The sequence below is a fragment of the Plodia interpunctella genome, chromosome 9 (assembly GCF_027563975.2).
Source record: "Plodia interpunctella isolate USDA-ARS_2022_Savannah chromosome 9, ilPloInte3.2, whole genome shotgun sequence".
Taxonomy (NCBI): domain Eukaryota; kingdom Metazoa; phylum Arthropoda; class Insecta; order Lepidoptera; family Pyralidae; genus Plodia; species Plodia interpunctella.
Genome location: NC_071302.1, coordinates 2,939,628 through 2,956,552, shown reverse-complemented (window position 1 = coordinate 2,956,552; position 16,925 = coordinate 2,939,628). Strand labels below are relative to the sequence as shown.

Here is a 16,925-nt window from a genome sequence, read left to right as displayed (position 1 = left end):
GAAGTGTGATTAACTGGTCCTGAAAATAATAACACCCTTTTAGGTTTGTATCATGTAGGTATTGTATGTATGTTCTGCATTATTTGGTCACTGTGGTGATAAACTAATAAACTTGATTTTGACTGAAGACCTTACCTGTATGAAGTCCATATTTTCATATGTCGTCAGGTGTAAAGTGTTCCGAGCATATTTTTGACCATTTACTTACTGGCTCGAAAATTTGTGTTATGGCTCCATCGATTTCTTTGTCTTCGATTTTAAAAAGTACCTCATCTCATTTGACATTTTATGAGCTTTGTCAAAATATATTGCTGTCACATTCGGGAAAATAACCAAAAAACGCTATCTATTTCGCTGGTTTGTTATTGTTTTCTTAGTTATAAATTATTTCTTTTAGAAAATCGTGGGATCATTTTTACCTTGTTTTGTGTATTCATACAATCGTGGAACGTCATGGCTCAAAGAGAACGCCGTTCAAATGCCGGGAATCGTATGGCCAAATTGCTGGACGAAGAAGAAGAAGACGATTTTTATAAAACTACTTACGGCGGTTTCCAAGAAGTAGCTGAAGACAACGATTATATGTAAGTAAAATACATAATTTATAGTGCGATTTAAAACTCAAATATAGATCTGCAGTTTTCACTTCTCTATCATATCAGTTAGGTCTGTAAAATATAAGCTTAGTGCAGATCGAATTCGTAATGCGTTACAATTCCATACAATGAACGCGCAGCGCTACGCATTGTGCATTTGGTATGCACTGGCATGATAGATACTCACTGAAGTTGAGTGGGAAAGATTATTTAATTTTGTCACATTTCTAGTTTTGTAGTAGCCAAGCTAGCACCTGCTCCAAGCCCAGTATTTAGTGGTAGTTTCTATTTTTCAGTCAAGAGAAAGAGCAAGATGATGTGGTTGATTCAGACTTTGACATTGATGAGAATGACGAACCGGTGTCTGATCAGGAAGCTGAAGGAAAAGAAAAAAGGAAAACATCTTCTGGTGCTTACAAGGTTAAATTTGTGTATTTTATTATTACATTTTAAATATGGTAGTTTCCGTCATTTGCATCTGTTGGAGAAAATGTAGTGAAAAAACACTAGCTGACTGATTAAATTAAATTTTTAGACTTGTTAACTTAAAAATATTTAATGTAGTAAGATATACTTAGTATTTCTTTATTATTTACTATCTGACACCTAAAATGAGTCTGAAGTGTTAGACACAAGAGCAATGCCATCAATTACCTAGTCAGACATTACATTAACTCTTATCACCAATCTCTATTAAATTTTAACTCATTTTAACTTTTAGGATCCCAACAAGAAAAAGAAAGCAACAAAAAAGCCAGTAGTGAAAAAGCCAAAAGATCCAGTAGCAAAAGAGGAGAATCCTGAAAAATCTGAGAAAACTGAAAGAGTTATTCTTGATACATCCATTGGTATGTCTTCACTGTTATACATTTTCCCTTTACGATTATTTGAAACTTACAACAAACACAATTTTGTTATTATTTCTATATATAATTTTTTGCCTGCCGCTCGTCATGGACTGTATTGTACATAAAAAATTGTCTTTACATTTATTATATAAATAAATGATTTTGTATTATAAATTTGTCTATTAAATGTCTTGTAATGTAGACTTACAAATGAACCAAACATGTGTAAGTCTCATTTAAACTAGGCAACATTACATGCAACAAGCAATGCTATATGATACACATTTGAATAATCTATCCAGTTTATGTATAAAACCATATTTCTCTCACACTATTCAGATAACTTAAAAATAATTGTTGCGGGACCTATAATGATTATTGTAGATTATTATGTATTGCGATGCACAAATTGTGAATTATTACACAGGCGTGCAAATGATGAAACAAACGGACTGGAACGCATTTTCCATTTGTTTCAATGTTTTTCAGATTACTTGTACTCGACAATTATGATTTAAAACAGAAAAAACATTACAAACATTTTATTATTATCCATGAATTGAATATGTTTACAGAACGAAAGTCAATCAGACAGACGACAGCGCTGAAATCAGCAGAAACACAGCAACGGATCAAAATCAGATCGGAGCTCAAGAAGAAAAAGCCAAAGAAAGTTGAGGATAAAATGCCCACACAAGAAGAACTGTTAGAAGAGGCACTCATAACTGAACAGGAAAATTTGAAGAGTTTAGGTAAGCTTTTTTGAAATAGTTTTTCATACATATTTATTTGAATAATAAAAGCAAAAATGTGTAAGTTTTATACTTCCTCACGCTCAAACGTCTGGGCCAATTTTTATGAAATTTGGTATTGAGGGAGCTGATACAGTGGATTAACACACAGTACTTTTATCTTTGTGTTTCTTTCTTTGATTCTTGTAGGATTTGGTCAAAAACTCTGATAGTTAATGGAACATGTGCATAAAATGAAAAAGCTTTCTTATTAATAATTACATTGAATGATAGGTTGTGAGTAACACCGCGGGTTGCAGCTAGTACTCATATAAAAATGTGTATACTCATACAATTATATAAAAAAATTGGCAGTATGTCCCATTATTAAGTTTTTAACATGAATTTTGTTTATTTTCGGAATACAAGTTCTCTATGCTATGGTATCTGTGCAACTTTCTTTGTTGTTTGAAATATTTATCAAACTTGTATTTCAGAGAGATTTGAACAAATTGAAATGGAGAGGAAAAAAGTTCGACCCACAAAGAAAACTATATCTGGACCTGTAATCAGGTGAGAGTATATGTGGCCGTCGTAGGGCGGCTGGCAGTTAGGTCTTTATTGCCGTTGTTCGAATACAAAACAACGGCAATAATGGCGTAATAGTGTCCCTTTTGATTTGGACGACCACATATTATTAAATATACTTTATGAAATAATATTAGTAGTATTTTAATGAAAATCACAAATGTATAACAAATGTGTGAATTCATAACTCGAAGCGTAGCAGTGCTTTGTAAAATTTTCACTGATTTTTAGACCATATTACTTACAACTATGCCTACATATAACTTACTAAAATTCGAATAGGCACTCATAAACCGGCGATGTTTTTGTGCCTGTTTCACGCCTGATGATGATTTTGATAGCTTTTATGTAACATATCGACCAGATAGCGTTTAAAATTGTGTCTCAAAGAAATTAGTTTATCTGTTAGATAACAATATGGTAGTTTATTAGAAAGAGATAAAACAGGTCCTAGTCTCTGCCTACCCCCAAGGAAAACAGGTGTGATGTAATACAGGTGCCTATAAAGCTTGGCTCACAGTGGATGACTTCTTTTCAGATATCATTCTTTCTCCGTGCCAGTGGAAATTGAATCACCAGAAGATAAAATTTTAGCTCCAGCCGATATTTCACTTAGCGAAATCATCAAGAGTGAAGTTGGTAAGAGATTGTGATAGATCATTTAAAAAAATATTTATTTATTTATAACTTTACACACACACACACACACTTAAAGTATTACAAGCACAATGTTCATGAAATCTGGTCGGGTGTGAATTTAAATTCCAATTCTTTACTTACATAAATTACATTACAATTAAATTTATAATTACAATCAAATGCGGGTGTTGTGATGTAATTTAAATTAAACATTATATGAATTACATTTCGATTAAATTTGTATTTACAATCAAATACAACTAACAATAAAAATCAAAATATCACAAGTATCAAAATATATGTCTAATTATCTCATAAATGTCAAAAAAGTAAAGAAAGAAAATTTAACAAATTGCAAGTGAAATATTTATTATCAGTAGTCAAAATCCTAATCCTATGCGAAAGTAAGTTTGTTTGTTACATCTTCACGCTCTATCTACTCAACCAATCTTCTTGAAATTTTGCATATATGTATATAGTTTAAAGTACAGAGAAAGAAAAAGGGTACAAAAAATACTGCTCCCGTGGGAAATCACGCGGACTAATAGTTCAGTTAGTTAAAGACAATAAATTCGTTTAGGATTATTCTAATTTGTTATGAATCAAATAGGTATGTTTCTAATTTTCTATCTATAACGTAAGTATAGCTATTGGTCTTACAAATAAAATAAAGTGAAATAAAACTATTTATTTCAGTACTATTGACACCTGGTGAAGCCAGTGCAGCGGACGTGTCTATGGCCGAACCAAAGACAGAGACAGAAGAGGCTGACGTCAAGGACGTAGACACGAAGATGGATGTTGACGTCATCGGGCCCGATGAAATAATAGACATTGGCAAAATTAACACGTAAGCCTTTTAAGTATTTTGTATTAAAAAGATCGTCTGTAAATGGAATAAATAAAAAAATATATATCTATTCCGTTTAGAGCCTGTTTCACAGCTTGCTGATAAAGTATTAGATAGATCAAATGTAACGTATCAAACAGATAGCGTTAAAAATTGTGTTCCACTAATGTTGATTCATAAAATTATGATCGAAACTCTCTAGGAATCACCCTTGAACTTTTAGTGGCTTATTTTTACTAAGTTAATTCTATTTGCACTATGTTTCAAGTGAATGAAACATTTCATTCGTTCAATCCTTCATTCGTTTCAGCAAAGAAGAAAAACAAATTAAACGACAGAGTAAAAACGTGAAATATCACGAGAGGACACTATTATCGTTCGTCAACGATATCAATGATAAGGCTTACGACACCTGCTTCCCGAAATCCCGGCCAAAGCGACGCAGGGAACTACTGTGTGCTGTTACGAAGTAAGTACTTTTTTATCACATTGACCTGGGTCTTGGTTGTTTATCTGTATAATGCATTTATTATAGAACTAGATGTTGCCCGGGGCGTCGTTCCCGTGGGAATTTTGAATTAAAATATAGCCTATAGCAATCTTGGATAATATACCTTTCTGATACTAAAATAATTTTTGAAATCGGTTCGGTAGTTTCGGAGATTACTCGGCTCAAACATACAAACTCACAAACGCTTACCTCTTTATAATAATAGTATATAGAGTATTATACACATAACAACTCGAACTTACTTTGGAGTTAACTCAATCTGTGTTGTTTGTAAATATATAGCATATTTATTTATTTATTTTCTTCTAGTCTGCTGTTGTGTCCCACTGGTGGGTTTTTACTTGGGTGGGAACTTTACCCATCTAAAAGAAAGAAAAAAGAAGTTGCAGACCAATCCTAATATGATTTGTAGACAAATATTCATTGTTGTAATGTTAATGCTACCAATCTACACTATCGTCGAACAGTTTGCCGAACTTTGGTGGATTCGGTATACATTGCAGGTTTTTCATTGCGATATATAAAAACACTCATACTAACTACGCAATGTTCACGCGTTTCGCGTTCGGCGACAGTGTGGAGCCGTATATTCTTTTATTTCTTAGCGAGAAGAAAATTGGTCTTGACAAATTATGTCACGCTAGTTAAAAGAATTTTATTATGAATGCATAGGGACTTAAATTTTGACGACCTCCGTGGCCTAACGGTCATCATGCCGGACTGTTACACTGGAGGTCCCGGGTTCGATCCCCGGTCAGGTCAACATGGAAAATGATCTTTTTCAGATTGACCTTGGATCTTGGATGTTTTTTTATTATTAAATATGATTGAATTTTTACAGACGTCCAGCTCGCTACATAGATCCAATAACAAAATTGCCGTACCGCAGTGTCGACGCGTTCAGAATAATACGAGAGGCGTATTATCAACAGTTGGAAGCGAGGGGCGACCGCTCTGATCCTCAGGTTATACATTATATACTCACTCTCTCTCTCATTTTTACGTGTTTTTATGAAACCCGGAAAAAGAAACCTTAAAATGTTGATTTGTTGAATTTTGTTTCTTGTCTGATGTCAACCCTCCTTGGGATTGCTATTGTGGCCTGACAAGGCTGTGTATCCCTTCCTCGTCTCGTACGACGGGAGGATTCTACATGAAACAAACTCACTCTCTTATCTAACCGTCGACCCGATTCCTTCCGCCGCCGAAGGACGTCGGAGCTCAGAGCGCGCTTTCGTAATTTTTTTCCTCTCCTCTTTTTACTATTTATGAATAACTAGCTGCGCCCTTGGGCTTCGCTCCCGTAGGAATTTCGTTTACCCTATGTGTTATTCCAGATTAACAATCGGTCCAGTAGATTTTGCGTGAAAGAGTAACAAACATACATCCTCACAAACTTTCGCATTTATAATATTACTAGGATAGAGTTAATATTTAACGTATAATTTCAGGTGGCTGCATGGTTGCAATGGCGGAAGGCTGACGCGGCATCGAATTACGTGCAACTTCATATAAAGTGAACAATAAGAGACAAAATAATAGTATCCTTCATTCATAACATCCGAATACTTTTTAGATACGTGCAAGTGGAAAACAACCATTAAATATATTATTTTCGTTTCTAATACACGTAAAATTGTACATTATAACTGCGTGTAAGCCGTCTAAAATTACATTTTAAACTCTGCTGCATAAAGTATGATTTTATTGTTTGTATAAAGCGTAAAATAAAATCTCGTGCAAAAGTAAAATCTTAATGTAATCGGGCGTTTCTCCGAGCGTTTCGACCGCTCCGACCGCGCAGTCATTACCATCTGTCAATTTTCTTAAAAAAGGAATCATTTTCCAAAATCAATTATTCATGAAATTAACATTACCACATCACATATAATGATTTTAAAGTCAGATAGTAAAACTAATTGTTGTCTTTGTTAAAATTTGAAAAATGGTAATGACAGCGCAGACGCAGCGTTCGAAACGCTCGGAGAAACACCCAATCAGCTCAACTCAAGTGGTCAGCAAGTTGATTGGCCAATACAAAGAGGCGCTTGCATCAAGGAATATTAGATTGCTTATTTATATTATGTACTATTGTTAATTTCCCCGCAATTGAAGTGAAAAGTAGAGTATACAATACAAGGTTACTGGTATCTAACGCATAACCTTCCAAAGGCGCATAAGGTACACAGAGAGTGACATCTTTTGTTCTATGACTTTTGTCTAAACGTAATAATAATTTTAGTTTTAATGTCGTTTCTATAAACGATAACTCTATGTTCGATTCCGCTACGTACCGCTACACTGTACTGTCTCCTGTTGCTTGGCTATTACAAGAGTTAAAATGTGTAGAATAGCAAATTAAATTGTATTTTCTTTATATGAAAAAAATACTACGAATCACGAAAAGTAGTCGTAGAATAAAAGTTGTTTGTTTTACCCAAGTAGTCTTTAGGAAGTTTTGCGTTTTACGCCAGTAACCCTGTATACCTCTATAGTAAATCGACATTTCACCCTCAGAGTAGTAATCCACCCTAGCGGGTGTTTACAACTTTTCAAATTTTTACAAAGAAGAACTAGTTTTGCTATCTGACTTTAAAATAATTAATCTGTGCTGTGGTAATTGGTAATGTCAATTTTATGAATGATTGATTTTGGAAATGATTCTTGCCTCAAGAAAATTGTTTGACAATTGTTTGATATAAACGCCTTGGTAATAATGTTTCGATGTATGATGTTGATATATAATTTACTATTATAGTCAGTGTAAATTATTACATGTTTTTTTTAGTTCTAATAATGCATTTTGACTCTGACATAGTGACGTCACTCCCACGTCAATGTCATAAAATAGGATACTTATTGTTGCCTGACTGAATAATCACATTTTTTTTGTATATACTTATTATTGTATATATAGGTTAGAAGTTGAACGATTATCTTATTGGTTTAGCTGATTAAGATAATATTTGTTTCTATTGTAGTCTGAAAAACGGATAATGACTTGTATTGATTTGTCTCTGTCACTTGTATGAATATAATACTGAACAAATAGCATGTGAGAACGAAATGGCTATATTATTGCCTTATTAGTCTTAATTTTAACACTGAGGGTGAAGTGCAGGCATTGCGTTTCACTACGCACACTGATGCGTAATTAAGAGTATATCGATAAATTAAATATCTTGAGATTGTAAGAATGAATTAATAGGTAAATAGATTTTTGTACAAAATACCAACCTTCTTTATTATTTGGTTATCGTTTAGGTTTTCTTAAAAATAACACGAATGTTTATAGATTACTTTTTATTTGAAGAATAAATAGTTGGAATTAGAATTAACTTAAAATTAAATTTAGATTCAATAACTGTACAATTGTACAAAATATTCTTACATTATTATGACATGACATTGATGGTACTAAACTAGTCGAGTGATTAGACGATGAAGCATCAAATAAAAAAATATAAATTGAGTATCGAATCACTTTAGGTACTAGCGAATACTGTTATTACATTGATTCATTCTACATTTAAAGGTCTGCGGTGAATGTTGGGTTCAATCGTAAATCTGGCACACTGTTTCTTCTAGGTCGTTTCATATCTTTAAGTTCTTTCAATGAAATAAGTCCTGATGCCTTGGCATCGATTCTTGAATGGTACATAGACGGACATGTTGTAGGTAAGTATGGATATTCGCTCAAATAAGTCTGCGCTTTTTTGGCCTCCTTATCTTGGGCTATGTCATTTTGCTGAGAAACTGCCATTTCATAAGGACTAATTGTATTATCTGAAACGTTTTCCATAGATCTAAATGCTTCGAGAACTGCTTTCTTATGAGGAATGCCTCTTAAACTACCCTGCCTACTTAATTTTCCTTCAGTGACATCAGTAAATAAATCGTCCACATTGAATTTTTCTGATATCTTGACCAATTTATTGGAATCTTCGTCTTTCATCTCGTTCCATATCCTAGCAAATTCTGATGATGGCATTGAATGTGACTTCCCTACTTTACTTTTTGGTCGCTTTTTTTGTTTGCTTTCGAGAGATTCAGTGGACGTGCTTTGTAGCATCGCTTGGCATTCGTTTATTTTTGGAGGTTTCTTTACAGGTCCGATTTCTTCTAACGATTGGAAGAACTCTTTCGCAATTTTGAAACGTGATTTGTAATCTTTCTTTACTTTGTCCGTGTCGTCTTTTTGTAGTAGTTTGGGAGTAGATTCTTTACATTTGTCTGGACTCTCAACTATCTCCAATTCTATATCAGAGAGGCTTACGTAGGTAGTTTCTTTATCTAATCCTGTAACATTTTCTATATCAAGGGAACTGGTAGTTCTTGTACCACCGCTGTCAATGCTCATATTTTCAGAACTAGTGTAAGTTCGCGACCTCGTTAAATAAGGCCGTGGTCGCATTATACTCGATGGCCCACTGCTTGTTATAGCTCCTGAAATACATATATATTTTTTTAGATTACATAATTTAATATTTGTCACAATAACTGAACTAAGAACCTTGCACAAAACTAATCTGTAGGCGTTTTAAAATCTATTGGCTATTAAAATATCGGCTGTGAAAAAAAAGTAATAATACTATACTACAATTACAATTCGGTTTATGAATAGTTTATTTTGACTAACTGTTAAAGCTTTGTTATTGGCATTTATCATATCAATACAGTTTTATGAAAATTGTTAATATTATGTTCACGTACCTTGCGTCGAGTTATTATGCACCTGCATCTGAGAACTAAATATGTTTTTGCCAAGTTTCCCGACCGCTGTCGATGGCTTAGTTGTACTCGAGACACTTTCGTAGAGAGATATGAAATTTTTCACATTGATTTTAGGCAATTCGTCACACGATTTGTACTTGTCTAGATCATCATCGGTTGCCTTTATGGCCTTATTAAAAATATCCATTTCTGACCTGCTTATAGATGATTTACGTAATTCATTTGACTTCTTGTATTTATCAAGGTTTTGGTCATGTTGATTTAAATCTTTGATCGTTCTCTTTACATATTTGTTCTGGTTTCGAAGTTCATCTAATTCTTGGCTTAAAGTTGTTTCGTCGAAACTTCTGTTAAATGTTTTATACTCGACTTTAGCTCTTTTGTCTTTCAATGTTGATTTGTTTTGGGTCTTTTTTATGTCTGTTCTAGAATCGTCCATATCAGTATTCAAGTTCCCTGTAGGCTGTATGACTTGAGAGTCATTATATTTATGCTTAATGATTTCAGAATTCTTCTGCGATGAAAAAAGATTTTTGTCACTCCCATGGGAAATATTATGTAGACTCTGACATTTTCTTCGAGACCATGATACATCTTCAGTATTGGATATTTTATGAAACATTGATATGCGATTAGAAACTAATCCACTATCTCGACTGGCACAGATCTCATCTGCCGATGATTTATCTACGGTGCTTGGTTTTCCTAAAAAAGTGTCTATTTTGTTTAATATTTGTTTTCTAGAGGTACCAAAAAATCTTTTTGGACTTGTTTCAAAAGCTTTGAATACTTCTTCTGGAAGTTCATGTTTCACCGGTACGGGTGTTTCAGATACGATTTCATTGTAGGCTTCTATAGTATCTTCATTTGATTTCACTACTTGTGTCGTTGGTAAAGTTAGTGATTTGTGAGAATTCGATGATTTGGTAGAAGTGGGTGATTTAGAAGAAGTTGGTGATTTCAGGGATTTTGGTGACTTAGTTCTAAAACACGACGAATTTTCTTTATTCTCTTTTTCATTATTTTCTGCTGTTAATTTACTATCCCAGTAATTTTTCCATTTATCTACTAATTTGACTTCAGTATGTGGTTCTTTGTCTTGATTTGTTGATGTGGACACTTCTTGCGGTATGGGACTTCTCCTGTTTATAATAGCATTGGCTTTAATGTGACTTTTATCTTGTTCGGCATTAAGGAAATTTTTAACAATATGTTTACCTCTTCGCTTTGTTAAAGAATCGTTATTTCTCAAATGTCTAGATGAAAGTCTCCTTTTCTTTTGAAGTGTAGTCGATTCTTCTGATTTAGCTTCTATTTGACGTATTTTTTCATCCCAGTATTTTTTTCTTTCAAGTACTATGTTAGTAGATTTATTATCTCCAAATTGTAATTCGTTTTTATATACACTTTTCACATTGTTTTGTGTTTGGTTTTCATGAAGGGTCTGACTTACTGAAACAGATTCAGTGGCATTTGCCTGAACCTCAGAAATCTTTCCTTCTAATTCATTCATTTGTCTCTTCACATCTGTTTCGCTTTCAGATGCTGAATTGACATGTCTATTCTCATCTTCGTCGTTTCCATTTTCCACGTCTGCGTAATGAATTTTGTCTTCTTCATTTGCTTTGGCAAAATAATCTTTCTTTGTAGTAGGAAAGTACTCTTGGTATATATCATTAAGTTCGGCAAATGCCACCGTTACAGCATCAGACTCTTTGTTTTTCCCAGCCAGAACTGATTTATTTTTTTCTTTTATAGTAGATGATAAGCTTCGATCACATTCTTCTATAATAGGTGTAAATATTGGTCGTTTTATATCAGTTTTGGACATTCTAACGTCATCATGACTTAAAACCATATTATCCTTAAGTTCATTGCAAGTTTGCCAAATTTCTCTTTCGGCTGGTCCCATATTTAAAAATTCGTCGTGTGCAAGTCCAAAATTGTTATCGCTAGGAGAAAACTTCTGTTTATTTATTGCCTCACACAAAGGTGTATTATCATTATTATTACTATCTGGAGAACTATTGTTATCATCGATACTTACATACGCGGAATCCCATATTTCTCTTTTTGGTGTCACGCTTATACATGTGTGTGTAGTATTAACGTTATAGGTTTCTAGACATTGCTTATTACTGACGGTACTTTCAGTAATGTTGGCATCATCCAAACTATGAAATGTGGATGATACATTATTGTTTTCTACATTTATGTTATCTTTTGCTTTCGATTGATTTGTATGTAAAGGAGTAGAATATTCACAAGATTCATTTTCTTCGTCTTTAATATTTTGCATCTTTTCTTGATTTACTTCGTTAATCAATAATGATTCCATTTCAGGTACAGGAGATGAAGCTCGTAGCAAAGGTGGTAACGACACTGGTGCGCCAATTATAAAATCCGCGATGGGTAGAGGAGCATCTAGCTCACTTGATTGATGATGTTGATGAACGAAAAATGGATTTATAAATTCGTTTCCAATTTCTTCCTCATCTAGCGGAACTGGTGATACAACACGACTCTTTATTTCTCCTGATATTATTTTAAAAACTGGAGATTTCGGTCTTTCTATTAGATTTATATCTATAAATGGATTACTATTAATAGGCGGTAAAAAGTCGTTTTCTTCAACAATTATTTTTATTGGTGCATCTGGCGTTTCTTCGTTTTGAGAATTATTTGTTTCGTATTCATTTGCAACGTAAGATCCCAATTCCTTTTCTATTTTATAATTTTGTTCATATGTTTCATTTAGGAATGGGTTATTATTTGGAGACTGAGAAATTTTAAACAAATCATTTTCAATATTGGTCTGCACTTGTATGTACTCTTCTATGCTGTCGGGGCTACATGTGTCATCAGTCAAATTTTGAGAACTATTTTCAAAACGAGCTTCACTTATAGGCTTATTTTTAACAAAGCCAGGCTGACATTTTTCAGTGAGAATAGACACAGAAATATTCTCAGGAATTATTAACTTATCGCGAGTCTCCCTCATAACGTAGGGATCTATGTTCGAGTCTGTGAATGTCGAATTAACAATATCGGGAATGTATTTGTTGTTTCTAGATTTAACAGTCATACTTTTTTCTGTTTCAATAGAACGTTTTTCCGCTACTATTTTAGACCAAATTCTACAAACCCTGACCATTGTGACGACTTTTTGTAAAACATTTCTAAATCGAACACTTTTACATGTACTTTCGATACGTTTTTCATGTACTTGCGATACGTTTTTCGTGGTTGCTTCAGATGTTAACATTTTAGTTGTACCAGTGTCTGTTGTCATTAATATCTTTGCTTCATCGTCGGTTATTTTTTCCAAGGATCCATTTTCTCTTAGTAACATTTTCTCAGTTACGAAGTCGACGATTCTTAAAACGACTTTTCTATCCGTTTTTACATCTACAATATCAATTTCTTCGCCATCTTCTAGTGAATAATTTTCTTTTTCTAGTAAGCTGATAATATTATTTGATGCAGATATTAAAAATGGTGATCCAGCGATATTTTGTCCTCGACTTGTGATAAAGATTTCATATCTTCCTTCAAATGGAGCAAAGTAACTTATCTTTATATGATCTGATCGCACTTCGTTTTCGATTTCGATGTCGTATTTTGTTTTAGGTATGTGATATGTTTTGTTCATATCATTTTTCCCGTAATTTCTAAGGTAGGTGGCCCCTTGGGTTATAGGCAGAGCGTTTTCTGTATAATTAGGTTTCGTTTGCAGGCCTAATAATTTTTGACGGATCAATTGCGCTTTGCCTAGAATCGGTGGTAGCACTGCCATACCATAGGTGTCTTTGGGTCCTCGTATTAAGATTGTTATTTCTCCAGGGTCTAAAGATTGCTGTGCTGTTGGGTATATTTTGAAAGACATTGTGTTATTGACCTGCGCCGCTGCAAGACCAGATCCCTTGGCTACGTAGTCTATGGTGAATTGCGTGGCCTCTGGAGAAGTTCTTTGGGATGTTGGTTTGGAGACAGGTGGTGTTATTTTGGTTAGGGCTTCGCGGAGGCGGTCTAAGTAAGTAGCCAGCTTCCATTCTTGATGCTTGCTTAGTGAGTCGTTCGATTCCAGCTCTTGACGGGAGAAGACCTGTAATATAGGAAAATAAATGTTATTTGACACGAATAATTCAAGATTAAATAAATCATACACCTGAATGCGTAGGTTGTGGTTTAATAAGTATTTATTGGCAATACCAATGTTTGTAATGATTGCACTTTGCAAAGATTTTTTTAAATGTGCTTCAACGTGTGAATTAACCGCAAAATTTATATGTTTAATTTTACTTTTTAACTAAAGAATATGTGAAAGGAATAGTTACCGGCTCAACGCCAAGATAATGATCGGCGATGGCCTGCGCGTGCTTCAATGACAGCTTCGTGGGTGGATGACCTGCGCATGCGCCGGGTAGCGCCGCGTCTAACACCCCGCACACTATCCACCCGTGCCGCCATACTGTGTCCAGTTGGGTGGCTTTGACAGGCCCAACGCTGTTTAGCCATTGAAGCACATCTTGTTTTTGCTCTTCGCTTGAGAAGACTACTGAAAGGAAATTGTTTGAATTTTAATATCATTATTCCTACAATCCTCTAATCTAAACGTTGAGGGACCTTAGTCGATAAGATTGAGTTCGAACTATATCAATCATTCACTCAGTTCTTAATATAAGTATAAATTATTAGCTGCGCCCCGGGACTTCGCTTCCGTGGGAATTTCGGGATAAAATGTACTCTATGTGTTATTCCAGGTTATATTCTACCTGTGCACGAAATTTTGTAACTATCCGTTCAGAAGATTTTGCATGAAAGCATACACACATACATCCTCACATTATAATATTAGGATAGGATTTAGTAATTTATATCCCCAGATAAATTTTCCGCATGGATCCGCACAACATAAAGGCAATTATTCTTTTTACACCGAGTTTCAATGAATTAAAACTGCACTGCGTATTCACCGTTATGAGAATTGGACAAGACATTAATTGGGCTCACGATAATTAAATTAAAAAACATGAGTTATTGTTACACGGACAATAAACAATATCGCTAAACTGCGCACTGGTAAAAACTGCATTAACTACAAACATTGTTCTTTTTTAATTGGGGGAAAAAAATAGAACAGAATCTACATTATAAATGCTTGATAAGGATCGTGGAAATTTAACGGGTTCGTGAAAAGTGGGTAGCGTAAGTGATTCAGGAGATCAAGGGCAGATAACGAGTGGAATATACTGTTTTCTCTTAAAAGAAGGTTACCTACTGAAACTGCAAAATGTTAGTAAATTCTCTTATCTTCGCATGTCCGGACCGGTTTCATTCACGGGTGTTATTTTATGACCGGCTCTCTGCTAAGGCTGTGTCCCTTTAAGGGACTCCCTTAGTTGCGTCGTACGCATAGTTAACAATAGCATTCCCAAGGAGGGTTGAGGGCAGGCGGCTTGGACAACCTCAGTCGAATGTTTCAAATGTTTATCTTTTACGCTGGCCCGGGCTTCGTGACGTCACAGCCCCGAACTCAACCAAGAACATGCTAAGGCGAGAGATAAAATATGTGCTCTTGACAGATCTAAGTAGTTGTATGATGTGAGTACTTACTAGCCCTAAAAGCAGAGTCGATGTGCTTCAGCAACTTGAACAAGAAGCTGTGTTGGCCCCAGAAGAGGGTGAGGAGAGTCGCGGGCGCGAGGTAGCGGAGGGTCGTGAAGATGGCGGACAGTGCGGCTGACCACATGCCGCGTTGCTCGAATTCCGGGAACTCCGGGATTGTGAACAGCCCTGGAAAGAAAAACATTAATAAACCTATGATTTATTAAATTATTATATATATTTTTTATAATATTTTTTTCTATATTGAAAATAATAATGAGACGAAAAAATTTTGGAATCGAGCGGTAATTGAACCCAGTCTATCCGGAATAGTGGTATTAACCACTGAGCTTTTTTTCTAAATTATTGAGCAAGCAAAATGGTCAATATAACACTGCAGCTCTGTCACGCGCGTTGTTCTTCGTGAACGAGCCTTTTTACGTGCTTTTTGAAGAAGAAATTATTGAAAACGAAGAAAGAACTGGTGGAAGAAGACTTAAAGAAATGGCCTCGTCTAGTGTTGGAGTACAGGATCCACTTTGGGTAGTATGCCATGCTGCAGTGTAGTAAGTACTAAGGCCTATCAGACCAAGATTAGTTTATTTACATTAGTGCTAAGTAACTTTATGAAAAAAGGTTCTGTGCATTCCGGGACAGCAAAGTGAAATTAGTGAATACGGGACAACAAAAATTCTCGGATAAACCCGGATTTCTTGGCCATTTCGCAAGCGTAGGTACCTACTAGATAAGTATGTACCTAGGTATCTGTAAGGTAGGTCTAGGTATCTATCAGGCAATCTATCTACGATGGCCAAGACCTTCGGGATTGTCCTGGAAAGATCGATTTTAGTCAGCGAAACTCAAAAATTAATTTAGTGTACCTAAGTAAAATTTTTAAGTTTCGCTGACTAAAAGCGATTTTTCAGAAAGATTTTGCCGGATTCGCATGCTAACTAGGACATTAGTTATATCATGAATCGCGTGTTAGCCTGGCACGAATGTGACCGTTATTGCGGCCTCATTATTCGATATACCAATTTGTTCGAATTTATTATATTGAACCACCTCCAAGTTATACCAGCTGTTGCCCATAGCTCCGCCTGTGGTAGCCTTTGTTTTACCTCGGGTCATTAATCCAAATTCCAAGGAAATAGGTCGCCCAGTGGTTTAGGCGTAAAAGCGTCACAGACAAACAACAAAGTGATAATGGGTTCCAATTTAAACATACTGACCAATACTTTGCGGGTGTTCAGGAAAAACATTTCCCTCGTAATGCTTCGCGATGTCTTTCAGGTTGTCAGACATGGTTCCAAATCACAGCACTTTTATCCAAAACCCATTTTATACCTAGACCTGAGTTTTAATTTTGAATGATATTCTTCCTCACAAACACCTTTCAGAGCACAGATTTAAGATTAAATAAATAAATGAATATATAGGGACAAATCACATAGTTTGAGCTAGACCCAAAGTAAGTTCGAGACTTGTGTTATGGGATACTAACTCAACGATACTATATTTTATAACAAATACATATATAGATAAACATCCAAGACCCGGGCAAATCAGAAAAAGATCATTTTCCATTATGACCCGACCGGGGACCGAACCCGGGACCTCTCTGAACCGAGAGGTCCCGGGTTCGGTCCCCGGTCGGGTACTTTACCACTGCGCCAACGGGGTCGTCAAAGATTGGATCATTTCACACTAGTGTGCGAAATAATCCAATCTTATTTGATCCATTATTTTATTTTAATTTATAGCGAAACCTAAAAATATGCCCGTCATTATGCGCGCTCTTAATAACTTAGATTTTAATGG

The 16,925-nt window shown here is 35.0% G+C and overlaps 2 protein-coding genes across 7 annotated transcripts in view; one reads left to right on the top strand and one right to left on the bottom strand.

Annotated features, from left to right (window-relative positions):
* Window positions 1-327: 327 nt before the first annotated feature.
* On the top strand, window positions 328-7,995 carry YL-1. Its single transcript, XM_053749249.1, has 10 exons — window positions 328-584; window positions 893-1,016; window positions 1,318-1,444; window positions 2,020-2,196; window positions 2,673-2,748; window positions 3,302-3,402; window positions 4,099-4,252; window positions 4,563-4,721; window positions 5,605-5,728; window positions 6,215-7,995. Exons 1-10 carry the CDS (start codon window positions 454-456, stop codon window positions 6,281-6,283), a joined length of 1,242 nt encoding a protein of 413 aa, XP_053605224.1. The 5' UTR covers window positions 328-453; the 3' UTR covers window positions 6,284-7,995.
* A 56-nt stretch (window positions 7,996-8,051) lies between these two features.
* LOC128672234 (uncharacterized) overlaps window positions 8,052-16,925 on the bottom strand; it is a 28,960-nt gene continuing 20,086 nt past the window's right edge. For 2 of the 6 annotated variants that reach the window (XM_053749246.1, XM_053749248.2), the window contains exons 2-5: window positions 15,114-15,293; window positions 13,835-14,055; window positions 9,477-13,602; window positions 8,052-9,209 (exon numbers count right to left, since the gene is read on the bottom strand). In XM_053749246.1, the coding sequence (XP_053605221.1) occupies window positions 8,293-9,209; window positions 9,477-13,602; window positions 13,835-14,055; window positions 15,114-15,249 (5,400 nt within the window). In that variant the 5' untranslated portion in view covers window positions 15,250-15,293 and the 3' untranslated portion in view covers window positions 8,052-8,292. Of the gene's footprint in view, window positions 9,210-9,476; window positions 13,603-13,834; window positions 14,056-15,113; window positions 15,294-16,336; window positions 16,593-16,925 lie in introns of those variants that run through there. The other 4 variants (XM_053749244.1, XM_053749245.2, XM_053749243.2 and 1 more) reach the window with 4 other exon arrangements.